This window comes from Rhinopithecus roxellana, chromosome 18 (assembly GCF_007565055.1).
Source record: "Rhinopithecus roxellana isolate Shanxi Qingling chromosome 18, ASM756505v1, whole genome shotgun sequence".
Taxonomy (NCBI): Eukaryota; Metazoa; Chordata; class Mammalia; order Primates; family Cercopithecidae; genus Rhinopithecus; species Rhinopithecus roxellana.
Genome location: NC_044566.1, coordinates 64,656,811 through 64,682,777, shown reverse-complemented (window position 1 = coordinate 64,682,777; position 25,967 = coordinate 64,656,811). Strand labels below are relative to the sequence as shown.

The following is a 25,967-nucleotide window of genomic DNA, read 5'->3' as shown; positions in this document are numbered from 1 at the left end:
CCTGGGAGACAGAGCAAGACTCCAACTTAATAAAAAAAAAAAAAGATGATCTGCAAACCGATTTCAAAACTTGTTCTGCAGTCTCTAGAGTATTCTCTGGGCTTCTAGAGTAAACTGGATTTTTGGAAACGTCCCAAAGCCACATTCAGATCCAAGTCTGAAAATACTAAATGATCTAGTTGTCAAAAATCAAAATGGTGGCCGGGCATGGTGGCTCAAGCCTGTAATTCCAGCACGGTGGGAGGATCGCTTGAGACCAGGAGTTCAAGCCCAGCTTGGACAACATAGTGAGACCCCATCTCTATTTAAAACAAACAAACAAACAAACATTCAAAATGGTTAGAAGTTAATGAGGATGATTCTCATGGGTATTCCAAAAATAGTATACACTGGCATTGCTGAGAGTCTGCAAGTATTCCTAGTGTCATCCCACAAGAGCGCACCTTGTGTTCTAGTCCCTGCTCACATGCCACTGTGTTTCACAGGAACAGTATATAAGAATTCAATATATTATAAAATTGACATCAGAAATCAGAAACAGAAGGGAGATTTACTAAATACACAGTGATGGGGCTGCTGACCATCTAAAATAACTTAGATTCCTAATTTTCATTGGTGTGTCTCAAATTTCAAGCATGCCATCTCTTTTCACAGGGAGGAAAAAGCCCGTAACACTTGAAGGTTAACTTAATATATACTTATTTTAATATTTTTTATATTTTATCAACATAAAATGGGTAAATATACTTATAGTTCACATACAATAATAAATGCTAAAACATTTACAAATTAAATTAAAACAAAAATAAACCAATAAAATGGAAATTAACCATCATTAACATAACAAATAATGCTGTTTTGTTCAAATAAAAATGTTTTGCTCAAACGAAGTAAATCACAAGTATTTGGTTTAATAGCAAAAAGCTGTAGTTTCAGACCCCATTCTGTAAACTGAGTAGTTTTACTTTTATAATAATGTTGAGAATGCTTGTTCACATAAGTATCTTATTCAAACTAGTATTGATCAATTCAAGCCTGCCTTTCCTCTTTTAAGGTAATTAGAACACTATATATATATATTTTTTTTGAGGCTGAGTCTCGTTCTGTTGCTCAGGCTGGAGTGCAGTGGTGCAATCTCAGCTCACTGTAACCTCTGCCTCCTGGTTCAAGCGATTCTCCTGCCTCAGCCTCCTGAGTAGCTAGGACTACAGGTGTGTGCCACCATACCTGGCTAATTTTTGTATTTTTAGCAAAGATGAGGTTTTGCCATGTTGGCCAAGCTGGTCTTGAACATCTGACCTCAACTGATCTACCCGCCTGGGCCTCCCAAAGTGCTGGGATTACAGGCATGAGTCATCGTGCCCGGCCAAGAACAGAATATTAACCAAACCCATCAAAATGGCAATCATTAAATGCCAATTTTTAAATAGGTGTACATTGATAGATTTTGAAGATTAACAATTACTATTGTTAATCTTCATTGCCTAATGATGATTGAAACTAATTAGTTTTAGATTTAGAATAGAAACATGTTTTGCTATTTATTTGCTAACATACTTATTGCTAAGGAACTGTTGCAAGTTACTCTGCAGAGGAGACTTACAACAGGATAGTATTGACTCTTGCAGCACAGATGTTTTCTGAGTAATGTAAGATTCTGATCATCATGCCAAAAAACAAATCAGGTGTATTATGTGTACAACAGCGCATCATCATTTTTCTCATTTTCATATAATCTGTGTTCTGCAGCATCAATAGCTTTATTGTTTTTCAGATCAGATTTTAATTTTGAGTACTTAATACTATTGTTGATGTGCATTTCACTTTCTTCATGTTTACTAAGAATATGTGATAAATGTTGCCAATCTTTGCACCCATTTTCATTTTTCAGTTGATTTTTTCCTTCCCCAAAGAGTCTGCAATATAGACAAAACACAGAATCTTTTGAGGTCGAATAAAGTAACCAGGATCTAGTGGTTTTTTCACCGTTTGGAAGAATCCGTGTATAATAAGTTTCCGAAAACTTTCTCCCTGTATTATCTTTTGGAAAGTTAAAATTTCTTACTTGAGGTGGAACATTTTCAACAAGAGTGTCCCGTTGTTTAATATTTAAAATTCGGGGCCACGTACCTGGATCTGCGGAAAGCACAACTGGTACAATTGAGTCTTCAAAATTTTTCTCTTCCAGTTGCTCTTGAAATGTATCAGCTATGGTTGACGTGGAAGGAGGAGGTAAATTCACATTCTCTTTGATCAGTAATGTATCCATGCCACATTCTACTGAAAGGTGTAGCTCTGAAGTCTTTTCCTTTTTTTCTGTGATTCCATCTATTTTTTTCAAAAGTGTACTTGACGATCCACAGAATTGTTTCTCATTTTCTTCTCTAACAGCATTCCTTTTTCTATTTTCTGATGCTGTTAATTTTTTTGATTTTGTTTCCATCATCTGAGGACAAAGAGGATAGATTACAATTTTACTTTAGGTTAAACTTTAAAAAATTAATGTATATTCAAATGCTCAATAAGCACATGCTCATCCTTAGGCATCAAAGAAATGCCAGTCAAAGACAATGACGGCCAGGTGTGGTGGCTCACGCCTGTAATCCCAGCACTTCAGGAGGCCAAGGCAGGTGGATCATTTGAGGTCAGGAGTTCGACAACAAGTCTGGCCAGCATGGTGAAACCCTGTCTCTACTAAAAATACAAAAATTAGCCAGGCCATACTGGCATGTGCCTATAATCCCGGCCACTCAGGAGGCTGAGACAGGAAAATCGCTTGAACCCAGGAGGCAGAGGTTAGGCTGAGCTGAGATCGTGGCACTGCACTCCAGTCTGGGCAACAGAGTGAGACCCTGTCCCAAAAGAAGAAGAAGAAAAAAAAAAGGTGACAATGTACCACTTCATATCGAAGAGGATGGCTATCATAAATAGAGAATGAGACTGGGTGTGATGACTCATACCTATAATCCCAGCACTTTGGGAGGCTGAGGTGGGTGTATCAGCTGAGGTCAGGGGTTTGAAACCAGCCTGGCCAATATGGCCAAACCCCGGCTCTACTAAAAATACAACATTTAGCCAGGCCTGGTGGGGCAAGTACTGGTAATCACAGCTACTCGGGAGACTGAGACACAAGAGACCTCACTTCAACCCTGGAGGCAGAGGTTGCAGTGAGCTGAGATCATGCCACTGTACTCCAGCCTGGGCAACAGAGCAAGACTCTACGCTTTAAAAAAAAAAAAAAAAAAGAGAACGAAAGTCTTGGCAAAGATGTGGAGAAACTGGAACCTCTCTAAGATCCTGGTGGGAAATGTAAAGTGGCATAGCCACTTTTGAAAACTGTCTGGCTCAAAAAAACAAAAAACAAAAGACAAAAAATTAATTAGATGGGTGTGGTAGCAGGTGCCTGTAATCCAAGCTACTCAGGAAGCTGAGACAGGAGAATTGCTTGAACCTGGGAGGCAGAGGTTGCAGACAGCTGAGATCATGCTACTGCACACCAGCCCAGGTGACAGCGCGAGACTTCGTCTCAAAAAACAAAAAAACGAAAACTGGAAGTTTGTCGAAGTTTAAAGAGTTACCATATGACCCAGCAATTACACTCCAAGGTATATACCCAAAAGAAATAAAAATATATGGACACACAGGCCAGCCATGGTGGCTCACGCCTGTAATCTCAACACTTTGGGAGGCCGAGGTGGGTGGATCACGAGGTCAGGAGTTCAAGACTGGCCTAACCAAGATGGTGAAAACCCGACTCTACTAAAAATACAAAAATTAGCTGGGCGTGGTGGCGGGCGCCTGTAATCCCAGCTACTTGGGAGGCTGAGGCAGAAAATTGCTTGAATATGGGAGGCAGAGGTTGCAGTGAGCTGAGATCTCACCATTGCACTCCAGCCTGGGTGACAGGAGCAAGACTCCGTCTCAAAAAAAAAAAAAAGTAGTCCACACAAAAACTTAAGACACAAATGTTCATGGTAATATTACTCATAATAGTCAAAAAGTAGAAACGACTCAAATATCCCATCACAGATGAAAGAACAGATATAAATACAGTATTATCCATGCAATGGATAAAAACAAATGAAGTACTGATGTATGCTGCAACATGGGAAAAAATTAAAAATAGTATGACACATGAAAAAACTAGTTGCGAAGTACTTGTGTGATTCTATTTATGTGAAATGTTACACAAGAGGCAAATTTATAGGCAGAAGATAGACTAACAGTTGCCTAGAACTTTGGAGGAGCTGGAATTGAAAAGGGGACTGTTAATAGATAGGGGGTTTATTTTTGGGATGATGAAAATGTTCTAAGATTGGTGAATTTTAGGGTATGTTAATTACATCTCAAAAAAGTGGTTATAAAAATTAATGTGAAAGTCATTAAAATTTAACAGCAATTAATTTTAATGGTGAAATTTCCATAAATAATCCCTTCAATACATGGGCCCACACACACACAAATATGAAGAGAGAGCTCTAATTCAGGTATACATACCACTTTGTTCATCAATTATTAATGATAAGTGATTACTTTTTAAATAGGTCATAAATACTTAGGGATTTCAAGTGAGTACTAAGCATACTATTTTAGTTCACTAATACAAAGAACTTTTTAAAATCTGATTTTAATTGAAACAATGGGCTTGAAAAACAGCTCCTTGCTCAAAAGCAGACCATTTAGATGTTGTTAGATTAACACTGTAAATTCAAGGTAGTATGTATGTGTATTAACACTGTTAGATAAGGTCACTGTATCTGTCAGAAATTTAATTTTTATTTGTTTTTGAACATTTTACTACCATTTACTGAAATCTGTTGTAATAAAGACACATTACCTATTTTGTTGTCAATAAAATTATAATAAAAACACTAAAAAGATTTAACACAATAAAGATGTATAAAATGTGAATGGCATCCTATTAGCTATACACAACACAAGTACCATATGCAATGCAGTGAAAGAAAATAAAAATGGACTTGTTCCGTTTCATTCTGAAAGTAATGTGGCAGCTTTAAAGTAAAAAATGCAGAGGAGTGGGCCAGGTGCGGAGGCTCATGCCTGTAATCCCAGCACTTTGGGAGGCAGAGGCGGGTGGATCACCTGAGGTCAGGAGTTTAAGACCAGCCTCGCCAACATGGTGAAACCCCCATCTCTACTAAAACTACAAAAATTAGCCAGGCGTGGGGGCGTGCACCTGTAATCCCAGCTACTCGGGAGGCTGAGGCAGGAGAATTGCTTGAACCTGGGAGGCGGAGGTTGCAGTGGGCTGAGATTGTGCCATTGCACTCCAGCCTGGGAGACAGAGTGAGACTCTGCAATCAATCAATCGATGCAGAGATGTGATATGATCAGATAAATAAATGCAGAGATGTGACATGATCAAATTTGTACTTTGGAAAGATTGTTCTAACTGTATTATGAATTCCCAACCTTATGTAAGGAAGCAAGAAGCACACAGATCAGTCAAGAAACTGGAGTAGTAATTCTGGCAAAAGATGATGTTAGCTAGTCTAGGATTATAGCAGTAGAGACAGGAGTTGAGAAGTGCTCAGGAAGTAGAATTTGGATTAGTTGGTAATTGATTGGCTCTAGGGGCTAAGGAAGAAAGAAGAGTAAACAATGACCCTAAGTTTCCGAATGGGCATTTGGGTGGATGGTGGGTTCATTTACTGATATAGGAAACAAAGGAAACCAGGTTTGGAGGTTCAGTTTTCGACACAATGAGTTTGAGTTTCAATGATGGATGGCATATAAGGCGGTGGTCCCGTAAGAGTATAATGGAGCTGAAAAATTCCTATCACCCAGTGATGTTGTAGCAACGCAACACACACCACTCAACCATTTGTCGTAAACAAACCTACTATGCTGACAGGCATATCAAAGTATAGCACATACAATTAATAATACTTGATAATAAGCAATTGTTACTGGCTTATGTACTTTTTTTTTTTTTTTTTTTGAGACGGAGTCTCGCTCTGTTGCCTTGGCTGGAGTGCAGTGGTACAATCTTGGCTCACTGCAAGCTCCGCCTCCTGGGTTCACGCCATTCTCCTGCCTCAGCCTCCCGAGTAGCTGGGACTACAGGTGCCCGCCACCACGACCGGCTGATTTCTTTTGTATTTTTAGTAGAGATGGGGTTTCACCGTGTTAGCCAGGATGGTCTTGATCTCCTGACCTCATGATTGACCCGCCTTGGCCTTCCAAAGTGCTGGGATTACAGGCGTGAGCCACCACGCCCAGCCTACTTTTCTTTTTTTTTTTTTTTTGAGACAGGGTCTTCCTCTGTCACAAAGGCTGGAGTGCAATGTTGTGATCACAGTTCACTGCAGTCTTGACCTCCCAGGCTCAGGCCATCCTTTCGCCTCAGGCTCCCAAACAGCTGGGACTACAGCCATGTGACACCATGCCTGCTAATTTTTTATTTTTTGTAGAGATGGGGTCTCACTATGTTGCCCAGGCTGCTCTCCAACTCCTGGGCTCAAGCAATTCTCTTGTCTCTGCCTCCCAAAGTGCTGGGGTTACAGGTGTGAGCCACTGTGCCCCACTGAGTTACTCTGTATTACTGAAGTACACACGGTAGAATGAGCACTTTATTCTAGGGATCAGAGTAGCAAGCAATTTAAGAAAATCTAGGCCAGGTGTGGTAGCTCACTGCCTGTATTCCCAACACTTTGGGAGCCAAGGCAGGTAGATCACCTCAAGTCAGGAGTTCAAGACCAGTCTGGCCAACATGGCAAAACTCCATCTCTATTAAAAACACAAAAATTAGCAGGGCATGGTGGTGCGCACCTGTAATCCCAGCTACTCAGAAGGCTGAGGTAGGAGAATCGCTTGAAGCTGGGAGGCAGAGGTTGTAGTGAGCTGAGATCGCGCTACTGCACTCCAGCCCGGGTGACAGAGCGAGACTGTCTCAAAAAAAAAAAAAAACAAATATATATATATAGGCATATGGTTGCCTAGTTTTGACTATGCCTATTTCTTTTTTTTTTTTTTTTTTTTGAGACGGAGTCTTGCTCTGTCACCCAGGCTGGAGTGCAGTGGCGTGATCTTGTCTCACTACAACCTCCGCCTCCCTGCAACCTCTGCCTCCCAGATTCAAGCGATTCTCCTGCCTCAGCCTCCTGAGTAGCTGGGATTATAGGTGTTCACCACCACGGCCTGGTTAACCTTTTGTATTTTTTGTAGAAACAGGGTTTCACCATGTTGACCAGGCTGGTCTCGAACTTCTGACCTCAGGTGATCTGCCTCCCTTGGCCTCCTAAAGTGCTGGGATTACAGGCATGAGGCACCCTGCCCGGCTTATTTCTTCATTTTTACCTCCTCATTTGGTGCCTACTTACTAGTAAAAAATTTATAATCTATGTGTAATTCTTGTGCTTTTTGGAGGATAAGCATTATTGCATTTCTCTGAAGTTTATGAGCTCACAACCTTTAACTTAGCAAGAACTCAGACACAGGAAAAACATCCTTTTCTTGTTGTTGTTGTTGAGATGGAGTCTCGCTCTGTTGCCCAGGCTGGAGTGCAGTGGCATGATCTTGGCCCACTGCAACCTCCACCTTCCGCATTCAAGTGATCCTCTTGCCTCAGCCTCCCGAGTATTTGGGATTACAGGCACACAACACCACGCCTGGCTAATTTTTGCCTTTTTAGTAGAGATGGGGTTTCACTACATTGGCCAGGCTGGTCTCGAACTCCTGAACTCAAGTGATCCGCCTGCCTTGGCCTCCCAATGTGCATGGATTACAGGGGTGAGCCACCACACCCAGCCTAAATCATCCATTTAAGAAATAAAAAAGGCTTGGAAAATATTAAGACTTAATATAGTTTTTATTTCCAAATTAGAAGGTTACTAGGTTACTTTTGTCATGTAACCATCTTTGATAAGACAACTTACAATATTAAGTCTTTTTAAATTTCGTTTTGTTAGAGATAGTCTCATTCTGTTGTCCAGGGTGGAGTGTAATGGTGTAATCATAGCTCAATCACCTCAGTCTCCTAAGGAGCTAGAACTACGAGTGTACGACCACCACATCTGGCTAATTAAAAAAATTGTTTTGTAGAGATGGGGTCTCACTATGTTGCCCATGCTGGTCTCCAACTCCCAGACTAGCGCCATCCTCCCATCTTGGCCTCTCAAAGTGCTAGGATTACAGGCATGAGCCACCATGCCTGAACCTATTTTTTAATGTTCATTGTGTTCTTCTATAAACCAAAAGCTTTCTTAAATATTAGCTGCAATGTATGTAAAAAAAAAAATAATTTAACATAAATAAGGCTTGCACCACTACACCTGGCTAATTTTTCTATTTCTAGTAGATGGGGTTTCACCATGTTGGCCAGGCTACCCCTGAACTCCTGACCTCAGGCGATCCAACCGCCTCGGCCTCCCAAAGTGCTGGGATTACAGGCGTGAGCCACCACACCCAGCTATTTTTTCTGTTTTTTAAAAAAAGAAGAAAAAATAAAATTTTCCAAATACATTTATTTTATAAAATACATGTATCCAGAATAATACAAACAACTCCTACAACTCAGTAACAAAAAGACAATTCAGTAAAAAATGGGGTGAAGACCTGATAGACAAAACAGACACTACCACATTTTAATTTCTTTTTGGAGAGACAGGGTCTGGCTATGTTGACCAGGCTGGTCTTGAACTCCTGGCCTCAGCTCATTCTCCCACCTGGGCCTCCCAAAGTGCTGGGATTACAGGAGTGGAGCACCTCACCTGGCTCCAAATTTTGGTCAGAATGTAGAGTGACTAGAATTATCAAGTGCTTAGTGGGAGTGCTAAATGGTAAAGAAGAAAAATTAGTCTTTTTTTTTTTGAGACAGAGTCTCGCTCTGTCACCCAGGCTGGAGTGCAGTGGTGTGATCTCGGCTCACTGCAACCACCACCTTCCAGGTTCAAGCGATTTTCTCGCCTCAGCCTCCCAAGTAGCTGGGATTATAGGCGCCTGCCACCATGCCAGGTGGATTTTTGTATTTTTAGTAGACAGGGTTTCGTCCATGTTGGCCATGCTGGTTTCAAACTCCTGACCTCAGGTGATCCATCTGCCTCGGCCTCCCAAAGTGCTGGGATTACAGGTGTGAGCCACTGCGCCTGGCCGAAAAATTAGTCTTTTAACTTCATCCAGGAGTAAACTTTTTCTTTTTCTTTTCTGAGACAGAATCTTGCTCTGTCACCCAAGCTGGAATGCAGTGGCATGATCTCAGCTCTGCAACCTCTGCCTACCAGGTTCAAGTGATTCCTACGCCTCAGCTTCCCAAGTAGCTGGGATTACAGGCACACACCATCTTGCCTGGCTAATTTTTGTATTTTTAGAAGAGAGGGAGTTTTCTCATGTTGCCCAGGCTGGTTTTGAAATCCTGGCCCCAAGTGATCTGCCTGCCTTGGCCAAAGTGCTGGGATTACAAGTGTGAGCCACTGCCCCTGATCATTTTCTTTTTCTTTCTTTTTCTTTTTTTTAGACAGGCTTTCGCTCTGCTGCCCAGTTGGAGTGCAATGGTACAATCATAGTTTACTGTAGCCTCACTCTCCCAGGTTCAAACAATCCTTACACCTCAGCTTCCAAAGTAGCTGAGACTACAGGCACATGCCATCATGCCTGGCTAATTCTAAAACATGTTTAGTAGAGATCAGGTCTCACTGTGCTGCCCAGGATGGTCTCAAGCTCCTGAGCTCAAGCAATCCTCCCGCCTCAGCCTGCCAAAATGATGGGATTACATGAGTGAGGCACTGCACCCAGCCCAAGGTAAACTTTAAAACAAGCTTACAACAATCTATAGACTTGAATATTTGAGATGGGACAAACCAATAACACAATGACGAAATGGAATTAAATGAGATTCTATGATAAATCTGGTTCATGTAAGCTGTAAGGGTGAAGCTACTATATATTTGATCATTTAAAGCTGATTAAAAAGAATTACCTGTTTATATTCATTAATACAACTTTGGCAGCAAAATCTCTTCTGCTGACCTCCAATCCCCAGGATGTTGTTTCCAGTACTCTTACTAGGCATGTACTCTCCACAGTGTTCACAGCAGTTCATTGTTAGACCATTGGCCAATCTGTACTTATTAAAGCAATGGTTACTGCACAGTTTATGTGTTACATTATTTACGCTGATTTCATGGCGAATCTAAAAGAAAAACCAGAATTCAGTAACTAAGATATATGAACCAGATTAGCATAGCAAGCAATGAGATAACTAGTTTAGCACAGCAAGCAATGAGATAACTAGTTTAGCACAGCAAGCAATGAGATAACCAGTTTCTGTAACAGAAGCAAAGAATCTCTAATCATATCTCAGAGGAAGTTATACCCAGGGAAAAGATTTTTTTTTTTTTTCTGAGATGGAGTCTCACTCTGTCACTCAGAGTGGAGTGCAGTGGCACGATCTCGGCTCACTACAACCTCTGCCTCCCAGATTCAAGCGATTCTCCTGCCTCAGCCTCCCTCCCAAGTAGGTGGAATTATAGACACCTACCACCATGCCCGGCTAATTTTTGTATTTTTAGTAGACATGGGGTTTCATCATGTTGGCCAGGCTGGTATCAAACTCCTGACCTCAAGTGATCTGCCTGCCTCGGCCTCCCAACATGCTGGGATTACAGGTATGAGCCACCACGCCTTGCTGGTAAAAGATTTTTTAAAAATGTATTTTATTTTTTCCTTTATTTGTAAGATCACTTTGATTTTACAAAAGAGGAAAAGATTGGCCGGGCACGGTGGCTCAAGCCTGTAATCCCAGCACTTTGGGAGGCCGAGGCGGGTGGATCACGAGGTCAGGAGATCAAGACCATCCTGGCTAACATGGTGAAACCCCGTCTCTACTAAAAATACAAAAAACTAGCCGGGCGTGGTGGCGGGCGCCTGTAGTCCCAGCTACTTGGGAGGCTGAGGTGGGAGAATGGCGTGAACCCGGGAGGCGGAGCTTGCAGTGAGCCAAGATCGCACCACTGCACTCCAGCCTGGGCGACACAGCAAGACTCCATCTCCAAAAAAAAAAAAAAAAAAAAAAAAATTAATAGGAAAGCAATACAATCAATAATAACTTCCCAAGAGACATTTAATAACAACAGATAATGAACTCTATTTTTGAGACAAGTTCTTACTATGTTGCCCTGGGCTCGAATTCCTGGGCTCAAGCAAGCCCTCTACTCAGGCCTCCTGAGTAGCTCACATTACAGGCTTGCAGCACCACACCTGGCTTTGGTTTAGATTTTGACGTGACCCACTTAAAAGAAATGGGTCAACAATCTTTTTTTTTTTTTTTTTGATAGTGTCTCTTGCTCTATCACCCTGGCTGGAAAGCGGTGGTACAATCATAGCTCACTCCACCTCAAACTCCTGGACTCCAGTGATTGTCCTGTCTCAGCCTCCTAAGCAGTTGGGATTATATGTGTGAGTCATTCATCTCCAAGGATCAACAATTTTTAGACAGTATTTTAAGTAAAGTTCACTGCCCTACAACATTTGTGGAGGGAGCTAAGGGAATCAATATCATCAGTATTCAGGATGGTGACTGTGTAACTAGAAGCAGGGTAGTTCTCACTCTGGTAACTGCGATAAAATCATGTCCTTCATATGCATGACTCAGGGTAACCAACACCAAATTTAGTTACCAAATACTTTATAAAGTGAGGACTGCCTGTATGCATGTTTCTTCTCTTCTAAGAAATGGGAAGACTGCAATATCACTTAATGTTAAGCAAACAGCATACATTCACTCGACTTGTTCCATGTGTTCTTGTACCAGGATCTGTTGCTTCCTAATTTTAACTTTTAGTTTCAGGGGATACATGTGCAGGTTTGTTAGATGGGTATGTTGCTTTTGTTTTTGTTTTTCTTTCTTTCTTTTTGAGACAGAGTCTTGCTCTATCGCCCAGGCTAGAGTACAGTGGCGCCATCTGGAATCACTGCAGCCTCCGCCTCCCTGGTTCAAGCGATTCTCCTGCCTCAGCCTCCCAAGGAGCTTATGCCACCATGCCCAGCTAATTTTTGTATTTTTAGTAGAGATGGGTTTTGCCATGTTGGTCTCAAATTCCTGACTTCAAGATATCCACCTGCCTCGGCCTCCCAAAGTGCTGGGATTGCAGACGTGAGCCGCCACGTCCAGCCCCAAGGTAGTTTTCCAGCCCTTGACCCCCAACTCCTGAGACTACATTTTTATTGAATGTCATCAGGAAGAACAAAACCCACCATAAAACAATTGCCTTGTTTATAAGCACAACCAATTCCATAGAAACAGATGTGTACTTTTGATAACTATGCAAATGGAATTTTATTTATAAAATATCCCATAGGATAGTTCTAACATATCCTTATTCTTCCTTTCAGCTTCATGTTACACATCCAGAACATGTGCATTATGTAGATGAAAAAGTACATAATAGTACTTAAAAGTTAAAATTATCACTGTTAGCCTAAACAACTTAGGTATAAAAATCCAGACCTCTGCTAATTTACTACAAATTGTACATCTTGACTTATTAAAAACTCCTTTTTTAAGATTCCGGTTGTTTTCATAGGGAGACAAACAAGATGTACTACAAAATTCTTGGAAGGATCTGCTTGATTCTACTGGAAGAACAACATCAGCCTTCTTTGTAGATGCATCTCTGAAACAGAAGGTATAGACACATACTTTAAGAACACTGCATTTTAATACAAGTCAAATATACTAATAATAATTGCCATTTTTCATTTTCTTATGATTTAATACTAGAAATCAAGTATAACTTTGGATGCAGCAAATCCACTTTTGGCTTTATTGCCAGGAGTTCTTAAATGATATAGAACAAGAAGAGTCAGAGATAAAAATCTTTTGTAGCACAAGAACCTTGCCACAAGTTCTTAAGATTTTTAGATGCATTCAGAAATGCTGGTCATAGGTTGGGCACAGTAGCTCACACCTGTAATTCCAGCACTTTGGGAGGCCAAAGTGGGCAGATCACTTGAGGTCAGGAGTTCAAGACGAGCCTGGCCAACATGATGAAACCCTGTCTCTACTAAAAATACAAAAAATTAGCTGAGCGTGGTGGCGGGCACCTGTAATCACAGCTACTCGGGAGGCTGAGGCAGGAGAATCGCTTCAACCTGGGAGGTGGAGGTTGCAGTGAGTGGAAATCGTGCCACTGCACTCCAGCCTGGGCAACAGAGTGAGACTCCATCTCAAAAACAAACCAACAAACGAAGATGCTGATAATAAATTCATAGAACTAAGGTGTAAGATGGGGAAGCAGGGGAGGCAAATGTAGTAGCAGGAAGGCAATTAATTTTCATACCTATGTTCCATTTTTCTGCCAAGAGTAAATACAGCACATACTAGTCCACGGCTTGGATATATTCTAGGAGCTCAAGCTCAATAAACTTGAAGACCCTCCTGCAACAATTCTACCGATAAATCTATCCAGCTCTGCAATTATATTACTTATTTATACCATTAGTATTCAACTACATGAAGGAATGTTGAAAGGTACTGCTTACTTTTCACATATTACACTTCGTGTGTTTTGAGTACGTTTATGAGAAAAGGAAGAAAGGCAGGTGGTAGAACAGAAGAGGTGAGCTGATCCTTTTCGTTGATAAGCTGTCTGTCCCTTCTGTAAAGGTTTTTTGCAATTTGCACAAGCGATTTTAGCTGGTTTAGTAAGTTGCTGCTGGGCTGTAGGCTGGAAATTCTGCTTACGAAGTAAGGCCACTGGTGATAAAGAATCCACCCCTGGCTGTTTCTGATTACGGGGAAATGAAGCTGACTGGGAGATCCATGAATCTTAAAAATGAAACAAGAAAAAAATCATGGAACAAATCAAAATGCACATCAGAAAAATAACTTACATTTTCATTTAAGAGTTTAAGAGACAGATGAGGCAGGCGTATAAACATATGGTTAAGGCCAGACACGCTTGATGTACAATCCCAGGGGAACTATCCACTTTGTATCTCAAGTGAATGATACTCCACTGTGCCAACAATAATAATAAAGTAAATGTTGGCGTCTGGAATTGTGTAATGTGGTAGCCATCAGCTCTTAAGTCAGACTCCAGGTTCAAGTATCTACTGAGCGTAATAGATTATACAAATATACTAACTGAGGACACCTAACTCATCAGAGTGCTATGAAGAACACATGAGATAAAGTAATGCCTGGCACACAGGCACACTCAAAAAATATTAGCCACTTTTTTTTTCTGAGACAGAATCTCGTTCTTTCTCCCAGACTGGAGTTAGATGGCACAATCTCGGCTCACTGCAACCTCTGTCCCGCAGGATCAAGTGATTCTCCTGCCTCAGCCTCCCAAGTAGCCGGCATTACAGGTGTACACCACCATGCCCAGCTAAAATTTTTTTTCTTTCTATTTTTAGTAGAGAGGGTGTTTCCCTCTCTAATGTTGGCCAGGCTGGTCACGGACTCCTGGCCTCAAGTCATCCACCTGCCTCAGCCTCCCCAAGTGCTGGCATTACAGGTGTGAGCCACCACTCCCAGCCTAATCACATCTTTCTGTCTACTCATACCACTAAACAATCAATCCACCTCTTTCTATGTATTTCAAGTAAATTGTAGACATTAGTACATTTACTTTCAAAATACTTTAGACATAATAGTTTAAAATAAATCTATTATCTCCCAGTCTTCTAAAACATTACTTATCAGGCATTAATCCAGGTTGTGGATTACTCAGGAAAGACTCAGCTTTCCTAGCCTTACGTAGCAGCTGCAGTATCATAAATTACTGCTAGCTTCAAAATGGTGCAGTATTACTTATAGGTGAGGTGCTTCTCAAACTTTATTGTCCATATTAAATCACTTGGGAATCTTGTTTAAATGGAAATTCTAAATTAGAAGGTCTGAGAAGAGATCTGATACTCTGCATTTCTAACCAACTCTCAGATAATGGTGAAGCTTTGAGAAACAAGGCCCTATAATAAAAAATTATTTTGTAATCTCTCTTCAAAAGCAACTTTTGGACAGGTGAGGCGGCTAATGCCTATAATCCCAGCACTTTGGGAGGATAAGGTGGGAGGATCACTGGAGGCCAGAAGTTTAAGACTCAGCCTAGGCAGGGTGCAATGGCTCATGCCTGTAATTCCAGCACTTCGGGACACTGGAAGCCCGGGAGTTTGAAACCAGCCTAGGTAACAAGGCAAAACCCCATCTCCACAAAAAATAAACAAAATTAGCTGGGTGTGGCCGTGCTCACTTGTAGTCCCAGCTTCTCACTCTGTTGCCCAGTCTGAAGTGCAGTGGCATGATCACAGCTTACCGCAGCCTTGAACTCCTGGGCTCAAGCGATCCTCCCATCTCAGCTTCTTGAGTAGCTGGGACAAAAGGCACATGCCATCACACCTGGCTAAGTTTTTTATCTTTTGTAGAGACAAGGTCTCACTCTGTTGCCCAGGCTGATCTTGAACTCCAGCACTCAAGCGACCTTCCTGCCTCGCTCTCCCAAAGTGCTAAAATTATAGGCGTGAGCCACCACACCTGGCCACTTTTTTATTTTTATTTTTTGAGACAGAGTCTCGCTCTGTTGCCCAGGCTGGAGCGCAGTGGCGCGATCTGGGCTCACTGCAAGCTCCGCCTCCCAGGTTCATGCCATTCTCCTGCCTCAGCCTCCCGAGTAGCTGGGACTACAGGCGCCTGCCACCATGCCCAGCTAATTTTTCTTATTTTAGGTAGAGACGAGGTTTCACCGTATTAGCCAGAATGGTCTCAATCTCGTGACCTTGTGATCCACCCGCCTTGGCCTCCCAAAGTGCTGGGATTACAGGCGTGAACCACCGTGCCCGGCCCACCTGGCCACTTTTTACTTTTTTTTTTTTTTTTTTTTTTGAGACAGAGTCTTGCACTGTCACCTGGGCTGGAGTGCAGTGGCACGATCTCGGCTCACTGCGACCTCTGCCTCCCAGGTTCAAGCGATTCTCCTTGCCTCAGCCTCCCAAGGAGCTGGGATTACAGGTACACACCACCACGCCTGGCTAATTTTTGTATTTTTAGTAGAGATGGGGTTTCACCACATTGGTCAGGCTGGTCTTGAACTCCTGACCTCATGATCCGCCCGTCTCAGCCTCCCAAAGTGCTGGGATTATAGGCCTGAGTCACTGCACCTGGCCTATTTTTATATGTAAAATTACAACAATCTGTGAGGCTCTGGATGATGTTAGTATTTCAATCCATAGGTTGGAAGGGGGTTTTTATCATTACTCCTCTTAGTGAGTCCTCAGTGTCTACTGAAAACTCCATTTAGCTTCTCTGCAGCCTTTTCTGGAATTGAAGGCATATTCAATAGGGAAAAACAGCCCCAGTTCTTCTCTCAGATCTTGGAACCCTAATTTTTCCATTTGTTATTTGTAGCTCTTGATGTCTTTAAACAGATACTTTACACATTTTGTCATTTTCCCTAATTACTCTCAGCAAAAGGGATAGGACTTAGCTAGATATCAGAAGTGCAACTCCCTAGAGTCAGTATCATGGTCAGAAATGTTTATAATGCAACAAAAATATGACAGATGTAAGAGCAAATTCTAAGTTTAGGTATTTTCTCTCACGAGCTTTTTATTTTATTTTTTGTACTGTTTATACAACTGTATGTGAGAACTGAAGAACTTTCACTGAAACATAGTATACCCTAAAAGTTAAAGAATTAAATGGTCCTTTCTAGGGCCGGGCGCGGTGGCTCAAGCCTGTAATCCCAGCACTTTGGGAGGCCGAGACGGGCGGATCACGAGGTCAGGAGATCGAGACCATCCTGGCTAACACGGTGAGACCCTGTCTCTACTAAAAAATACAAAAAACTAGCCGGGCAAGGTGGTGGGCGCCTGTAGTCCCAGCTACTTGGGAGGCTGAGGCAGGAGAATGGCGTAAACCCAGGAGGCAGAGCTTGCCGTGAGCTGAGATCCGGCCACTGCACTCCAGCCTGGGCGACAGAGCGAGACTCCGTCTCAAAAAAAAAAAAAAAAATGGTCCTTTCTAACAAATTTAATCTTATTTTCTTTGTTTTTTTTTCTTTTTTGAGACGGAGTCTCACTCTGTCCCCCAGGCTGGAGTACAGTGGCACGATCTCAGCTCACGGCAAGCTCTGCCTCCAGGGTTCATGCCATTCTCCTGCCTCAGCCTCCTGAGTAGCTGGGACTACAGGAGCCCGCCACCACTTCCCGGTTAATTTTTGTATTTTTAGTAGAGACGGGGTTTCACCGTGTTAGCCAGGATGGTCTCGATCTCCTGACCTCGTGATCCACCCGCCTCGGCCTTCCAAAGTGCTGGAATCACAGGCGTGAGCCACCGCGCCCGGCCAAACCTATTTTCATAAAACAGAATGCAGTTCTACGTGCTCGTGATCCGCCCACCTCGGCCTCCCAAAGTGCTGGGATCACAGGCGTGAGCCACCGCGCCCGGCCGAATCTATTTTCATAAAACAGAATGCAGTTTTACATGTACTTTATGAAGGGCCAGTTGTTTTGGTTTTCCTTTTGGTGCTGCCAGCTTCCGCCTGTAATCCCAGCACTTTGGGAGGCTGAGGTGGGTGGATCATTTGAGGTCAAGAGTTCAAACCAGACTGACCAACATGGTGAAACCCCATCTCTACTAAAAATACAAAAAATTAGCCTGACATGGTGGCACGTGCCTGTCGTCCCAACTACTTGGGAGGCTGAGGCAGGAGAATCACTTGAACCCGGGAGGCAGAGGTTGCAGTGAGGCGAGACTGCGTTGCTGCACTCCAGCCTGGATGGCAGAACAATACTCTGTCTCGAAAAAAAAAAAGCTTTCAACATTCACCTGTTTTTCAGCATCGCCTTTAACCTGAACGTTTTTCTAACATTCTCTCCAGAACTGTAGATTAAATCTTATTATCTAAAGGACATAGTTCTATAATTTTTGTCCCCCAAAACAGACCTTCAGAGAACTCAGGAATGTAAATTCATCCATACTTCATAAACAATAGAAACTCATTGTCCTATATCATAAGCAAAATAATTTAAATGCAGTTATCATGACCTTCTGCTCCATTTATGTAAGTGTCAAACAAATCATTCTATTAAATAGAATAATAGTCTTTCTATTGAAGTTTTTTTTTTTTTTGAGACAGAGTCTCGCTCTGTCGCCCAGGCTGGAATGCAGTGGCCGGATCTCAGCTCACTGCAAGCTCCGCCTCCGGGGTTTACGTCATTCTCCTGCCTCAGCCTCCCGAGTAGCTGGGACTACAGGCGCCCGCCACCTCACCCGGCTAGTTTTTTTGTTTTTTTTTTTAAGTAGAGACGGGGTTTCACCGTGTTAGCCAGGATGGTCTCGATCTCCTGACCTCATGATCCGCCCGTCTCGGCCTCCCAAAGTGCTGGGATTACAGGCTTGAGCCACTGCACCCGGCCTTTTTTTTTTTTTTTTTGAGACAGAGTCTCACTCTGTCAACTCAGGCTGGAGTGTGATCTCAGCTCACTGCAGCCTCCATCTCCTGGGTTCAAACGATTCTCCTACCTCTGCATCCTAAATAGCTGAGATTACAGGCGTACACCACCATGCCCAGCTAATTTTTTATTTTTAGGGACGAGGTTTCACCACGTTGGCCAGGCTGGTTTGAACTCTTGACCTCAAGTGATCCACCCACCTCGGCCTCCCAGGGTGCTGGGATTACAGGCATGAGTCACCAGGGCCCAGCTTTCAGCTACTTTTTTGTATTTTAGTAGAGACAGGGTTTCACCGTGTTGCCCAGGCTGGTCTCAAACTCCAGAGCTCAGGCAATCCGCCCGCCTTGGCCTTCCAAAGTGCTAAGATTACAGGAGTGAGAGACACCACGTCCAGCCTGTTAAAATTTTTAAATCACAAATGTATCAGGTGAAGAGAAAATATCTGAAATGGCCAGGCAGTGTTGCGGGCCTGTAATCCCAGCTACTTAGGTGGCTGAAGTGGAAGGACTGGTTGAGCCCAGAAATTCAAGGCCAGCCTGAGCAAAATATGGAGACCCTGTCTCCACCCCTGGACCAAAAAAAATCAAATAATATAGTTTTAAATTAATGAGATAAAGGGATGACAAGAATAAAAATAAATCCAAGAGTAATCAAAAACTCTTTCAAACAACATTGGTAATTCTCAATTATGCCTACAATTTGAGTGAAATGACAGTATAGTGGCTAACTACAGATTTTATTTATTTATTTATTTTTTGAGACAGAGTCTTGCTCTACTGCCCAGGCTGGCAGTGCAGTGGCGCAATCTTGGCTCACTGCAACCTCCGCCTGCTGGGTTCAAGCGATTCTCCTGCCTCAGTCTCCTGAGTAGCTGGGATTACAGGGGCTTGCCACCACGGCTGGCTAATTTTTGTATTTTTTGTAGAGATGGGGTGTCGCCATGTTGGCCAGGCTAGTCTCCAACCCTGGCCTCAAGTGATCTACCCACCTCAGCCTCCCAAAGTGCTAGGATTATGGGTGTGAGCCACCGCACCGGAATGTTTTTCTATAGTGAAATATCAGTCTATATTATGATTCTATACTGAAAAACATCTATTAACCCAAATACACAATGTTAATTTACTACAGAACGTGAAAAATGGTCTTGAAGACTAAAACATAAAAAAATATATAGCAAGGCTTCTAGTTTTAAACTCCATGAAAGAGCTTTTATTTATATAAGATGGAATTCATACTTACATAAACATGAATGACATCTAAAACAAGCAATAAATACCTAAAATGTAAGAAATTATTTTAAAACAAAGAGTGAAAGAAATAAACAGGCATGGTGTGGTGGTTCATGCCTATAATCCCAGCACTCGGAAGGCCAAAGCAGGAGGATGGCTTGAGGTCACAAGTTCGTGACCAGCCCGGGCAACATGGAGAAACCCTACCTCTACAAAAAATACAAAAATTAGCTGGGCACAGTGGCACATGCCTGTAATCCCAGCTACTAGGGAGGCTGAGGCGGGACAATGGCTTGAACCATGGAGGCGGAGGTTGCCGCCCTGGGTGACAGAGTAAGACTCTGTCTCAAAAAAAAAAAAAAAAGGGGGGGGGCCAGGCACGGTGGCTCATGCCTGTAATCTCAGCACTTTGGGAGGCTGAGACAGGCAGATCACAAGGTCAGGGGATCAAGACCATCCTGGCTAACATGGTGAAACCCCGTCTCTGCTAAAAAATACTTAAAAAATTAGCCGGGCATGGTGGCGGGCACCCGTAGTCCCAGCTACTCAGGAGATTGAGGCAGGAAAATGGTGTGAACCCAGGAGACGGAGCTTGCAATGAGCCCAGATTGCGCCACTGCACGCCAGCCTTGGCCAACAGAGTAAGACTTCGTCTCAAAAAAAAAAAAAAAAAATTAGCTAGGCATGGTGGTATGCGTATCTGTAATCCTAGCTACTTAGGACGCTGAGGTAGGTGGATGGCTTGAGCCTGGGAGGTGGAGGATGCAGTGAGCCGAGATTGTGCCACTGCATTCCAGCCTGAGCGAAACAGCCAGACCTTGTTTCAAAAAATAAATAAGTAAAAATAGACTCAAAAGGATGATTTTCAATGGACATTATTTCAAAGTCTTTGACACCTTCATTGCTTTTAACACAACCTAGAGATTGCAAGTGTTCTATGTTGTCTCAGGTTTAACTATTAATAAGACATGTACATAGTAATAAATGGGTGACAGACGTGAATTTGAGAAAATTCATTAAAAATTTCAAATATATTTGTCAACGGTCAATGATATGCAAATTATGATACTACCTTTCAGTTTAGCAAGCTTTAAATAATAACACCTACTGTTAAGGACTATTTACAATATAGAAAAATAACCCTTTTTTTGAGATGGAGTTTCGCTCTTGTTGCTCAGGCTGGGGTGCAGTGGCGCAGTATCGGCTCACTACAATCTCTGCCTCCGCGGTTCAAGCGACTCTCCTGCTTCAGCCTCCCGAGCAGCTGGGATTACAGGTGGCTGTCACCAGGCCCAGCTAATTTTTTGTATTTTTAGTAGAGACAGGGTTTCATCATGTTGGCCAGGCTGGTCTCGAACTCCTAACCTCAAGTGATCCACCCGCTTCGGCCTCCCAAAGTGCTGGGATTATAGGCGTGAGCCATCCATTGCACCCAGCTGAAACTCTAATGCTGCAGGAAAAGTAACACACTTTGGTGGTAAGGGGAATTTTGTATTAACCATCGGATGCTTTAAAAATATGTTGACGCCTTGAATGCAAACCTACTTCTAAAAACTTTTCAAGAAAATAAGGGTGCCAAACTTAGAGATGTTTATGAGAAACAGTTTGTAATTGCAAACAGTAGAAACTACCCCAAATAAAACTACTAAATGACATATAAGCATTAACAGATAATTATATTTAATATGATCTAATAATGATATGTCCAATGCTTCCCTGAGGTCAAGAACAAAACAAGGTTTTATAGTCTACTTGTACTCAGCATTGTATTAGAAAAAGAAACAAAAGGTAACGTGTGAAGTCAAACTATTTCCATAGTAATACCAAGATTTATTGCTTTTTGTACCACATGGCATTTGCATTGATGATGGAAATGCAAAACCTCTGGCAATGGAACTAAACCGTACTAGTAGTTTTCACTAGTATGCATTTGTGAAAAATAAAGTGTCACCTTCACTTATGAATGTTATCTTAACACCTGGTATATATGGAAAACAATTCTGATGCTAATGTACTCAGAGTCAGCATCAGACCTCACAGGTTTAAAGGCCTAGTTCTCAACAAGACTGCCCTCACTTCAGATACCAGCTGCACTTCTAAGCAACTGGCCACAAATCTGGGAGGGGTTCCCAAGGTTGGATTATTTGTTAAAAAGACTCACAGAACTCAGGAAAAGCTCTATACTCACATTTACAGTTGTTTGTGTTTTTTTTAAACAAAGGATACAAATCAGAAACAGCCAGATGAAGAGGCTCATAAGGCAAGGTCTGGGAGGGCCCCAAATGCAGAATCTCTGGGCCAGTTTTCAGTGGAAGCAGGAGCATCACCCACCTGGCACACCGATGTGTTCATCAACCAAAAGGCTGCGCTGAACTTCAAAGTCTACAGTCGTTTTATGTGGGTTTCACTACGTGGGCATGACTCGTTGGCCAATGACTGAACTCAGCTCCAGATCCCCTCCCCTCCCAGACTTGGGGCTGGCTCAAAGACCCAAATGTCAATCCTATCGTTCATCTTTCTGGTGTCCAGACCCCACTGTGAGTCATCTCATCTCTTAGCGTAAATTCAGGTATGATCCAAGGAGCTTATGAGTATAGCAAAGACACTTGGAAATTTTAAGGATTTAGAGTCTCTCTTCCAGGAACCAGGGACAAAAATCATCTTTACTACAGATGTCTTTGGTGAAACAGTAAAAGTTATTAATAATTTCACTAAATGTTAGCCTTTGACATCTTAATTTTCTGTATGACAAACTGGGTAGTATGCATAAAGCATTTCTGTTTCATGCCAAACTACAAAGGTTATCTTATAGAAAAGCAGAAAAGTGCTTGCACAGTTGCTGGACTATAAGTTGAACTAGCCATTTTTCATGGAATACCATTTTTACTTGAAAAAATGACAAACTATGACTACTGGAGACATTTTCTCAAAAATCAATTAAAAGAGTCTATCACTTCAAGAAAACAGAGTATTTGTTGCTGATGAGAAAATCTGAGCTTTCAGGCCTGGCGCGGTGGCTCAAGCCTGTAATCCCAGCACTTTGGGAGGCCGAGACGGGCGGATCACGAGGTCAGGAGATCGAGACCATCCTGGCTAACATGGTGAAACCCCGTCTCTACTAAAAACTACAAAAAACTAGCCGGGCGACGTGGCGGCGCCTGTAGTCCCAGCTACCCGGGAGGCTGAGACAGGAGAATGGCGTGAACCCGGGAGGCGGAGCTTGCAGTGAGCTGAGATCCCGCCACAGCACTCCAGCCTGGGTGACAGAGCGAGACTCCATCTCAAAAAAAAAAAAAAAAAAAAAATCTGAGCTTTCAAGTGAAAAATCGGAATTTCTGAAAACTTCGGGCACATGTTCGTAGGACCTCCTGAGGGCTGTCACCACCAAAAAAAAAAAAAAAAAAAAAAAAAGGCGAAGTTTTGAAAACTTGTATCCACTACCATTAACTTGACAGCTTCCTAAAGTGTCAACATTTAGGAGGATCTGAGTGAACCAGTATTTTCCAAATAACCAATGCACAATGTTATTAACTAATACAAAGGTTAAAAATCCATTCAAAATCAATAGATTTTAAACTAATAGACCAGTCTATACCAAATATAGTCCCCTGTCTCTACCAAAGAAAAAAAAAAACTAGCAGGGTATTACGGCATGCGCTTGTAGTCTCAGCTACTCAGGAGGCTGATATGGGAGGATAACTTGAGCCCAGAAGTTTGAGGCTGCAGTGAGCTATGATCATGCCACTGCACTCTAGTCTGGGAAACAGAGTAGGATCCTGACACTATGAAAAAAATTTTTTGAGATAGTCTCACTCTGTTGCCCAGGCTGGAGTACAAGGGCGTGATCTCGACTTACTGCAACCTCTGCCTCCCAGGTTCAAGTGATTCTTGTGCCTCAGCCTCCCAGTAGCTAGGACTACAGGCATGCACAACCATGCCCAGCTAATGTTTGGCATTTTTAGTAGAGATAGAGTTTTGTCATGTTGGCCAGGCTGGTCTCGAACTCCCAGCCTCAAGTGATCCGCCTGCTTTGGCCTTGAAAAGTGCTGGGATTACAGGCATGAGCCACTGTGCCTCGTGATGAAAACTGAATTACATGGTTGCAAATCCCACATTCTAACAACTTCGAAAACTACTAATTGTCAGGTTTTGGTGCTGCATCAAAAGAAAACTATCCACATCTAAAAAGACGTTGAAAATAGTCCTCCCTTCTCCAACCACCTATCTATGTGAAGCCCGATTTTCTTCTTATACTTCAAGCAAAACAAAATACTACAACAGACTCAATACAGAAATACATGTGAGAAGCTAGATATACCTGTCTTCTATTAAGCCAGATTTTAAAGAGATTTGCAAAAATGTAAGACAATGTTACTTTTCACTAAATTTCTTTGAAAATAGTTATTTTTCATTGTAAATCTTATTTATGTTATATAATAGGTAATTATTATGAAATGAATAGTTTTAATTTTTCTTAAGATTTTATCTTATTTTTTGAGACAAAAAAATTTCTGTTGCCCAGGCTGGAGTGCAGTGGCATGATCTCAGCTCACTGCAACCTCAGCATCCTGGGATCAAGCAATTCTCATGTCTCAGCCTCCCAAGTAACTGTGACTGTAGGAGCATGCCATCATGCCTAGTTAATTTTTTTTTTTTTTTTTTTTTTTTTTTTTTGTATTTTTGGAAGAGACAGGGTTTCACCATGTTGGCCAGGCTGGTCTTGAATTCCTGACCTCACGTGATCAGACCGCCTTGGCCTCTGAAAGTGCTGGGATTACAGGTGAGTGCCGCCACACCCAGGGTAATTATTATTTTTTGAGACTGGGTCTCACTCTGTTACCCAGGTTGGAGTGCAGTGTTGTGATCATAGCTCACTGTAGCCTCAAACTCCTGGGCTCAAGTGATCCTCCTGCCTCAGCCTACAAAAGTGCTACAATTACAGATGTGAGCTACTGCATCCATCCATTATTATTTTTTAAAGACATTAGGTCTTGCTATGTTGCCCAGACTGGACTCAAACTCCTGGACTCAGGTGACCCTCCTACCTTGCCTTTTTTTTTTTTTTTTTTTTTTTTTGAGACAAATCTCACTTTGTTGCCCAGGCTGGAGTACAGTGCAGTGATCTGGGCTTACTGCAACCTCTGCCTCCCAGGTTCAAGTGGTTTTCCTGCCTCAGCCTCCTGAGTAGCTAGGACTACAGGCACATGCCACCACACCTGGCCACTTTTGTATTTTTTTAGTAGAGATGGGGTTTCACCATGTTGGCCAGGCTGGTTTCAAACTCCTGACTTCAAGTGATCTGCCTGCCTTGGCCTCCCAAAGTGCTGGGATTACAGATGTGAGCCACCATGCCCAGCCCCACCTCAGCCTCTTGAATAGCTGGGACTACAGGTGCATGCTACTATACCTGGCTAAAACTTTACTTTTTAATATATCTAACAATAGAAATAAAAGAAACCTTTGGGGTCTTCATTTTAAGGGTAAATCTGACACCAAAAAAATTGAGAATAAGTACCCTATGGAAAAAATAAAAAATGTAAATATACGTATTTATTATAGCTTCAAAACAAAGAAAAAGCATGTACATGATGAAAAAAATACGTAGCAGAATGAGTACTTCAGACAAATATTTTGTGGTTACTAAAACTTACATATACATATTTTTAGAAACAGAGTCCCACTCTGTTGCCTAGGCTGGAGCACAGCAGTAGGATCAAAGCACAATGTGACCCCAAACTCCAGGTCTCAAATGACCCATCTCAGCCTCCTTAAGTGCTGAGTTTACAGGTGCACATCATGGTGCCTGGCTAATTTTTTTTTCTTTTTCTAGAGATGAGGTCTTCACTATGTTACTGAGGCTGGGTTCAAACTCCTGGCCTCAAGTAATCCTTCTTCCTTGGCCTCAAAAAGCGATGACATTACAGTGGTGTGCCACTGCACCCAGCCTATATTTTTATAATGACATAAAGTATTAGCATTTAGATTAAGTAAATCAACAGGATACAAAACAATATAAAAAATGCTCTAAATTATATTTTTAAAAACTAAAGATTGAAAGCAAACCAAAATCTTCACAATGGTCACATTATTTCTAGTTACTGGGGTAAGGAAACATATTTTCTGATTTCTATGATTTTGTTCTAAATATTCTATAATAATCACATAGTATTTCATAACCAGAAGATAAGATTATTTTAAAAATAAGGGGCCGGGCGCGGTGGCTCAAGCCTGTAATCCCAGCACTTTGGGAGGCCGAGGTGGGCGGATCACGAGGTCAGGAGATCGAGACCCTCCTGGCTAACACGGTGAAACCCCGTCTCTACT

At 42.2% G+C, this 25,967-nt stretch overlaps 1 protein-coding gene across 11 annotated transcripts in view; it reads right to left on the bottom strand.

Moving 5' to 3' along the window:
- Nucleotides 1-684: 684 nt before the first annotated feature.
- The window catches only part of ZMYM5 (zinc finger MYM-type containing 5), a 40,071-nt gene continuing 14,788 nt past the window's right edge, over nucleotides 685-25,967 (bottom strand). For all 11 annotated transcript variants that reach the window (XM_030922346.1, XM_030922347.1, XM_010353073.2 and 8 more), the window contains 4 exons: nucleotides 13,501-13,786; nucleotides 12,467-12,632; nucleotides 9,938-10,150; nucleotides 685-2,446 (listed from right to left, as the gene is read on the bottom strand). In XM_030922346.1, the coding sequence (XP_030778206.1) occupies nucleotides 1,691-2,446; nucleotides 9,938-10,150; nucleotides 12,467-12,632; nucleotides 13,501-13,786 (1,421 nt within the window). In that variant the 3' untranslated portion in view covers nucleotides 685-1,690. The remainder of the gene's footprint in view (nucleotides 2,447-9,937; nucleotides 10,151-12,466; nucleotides 12,633-13,500; nucleotides 13,787-25,967) is intronic.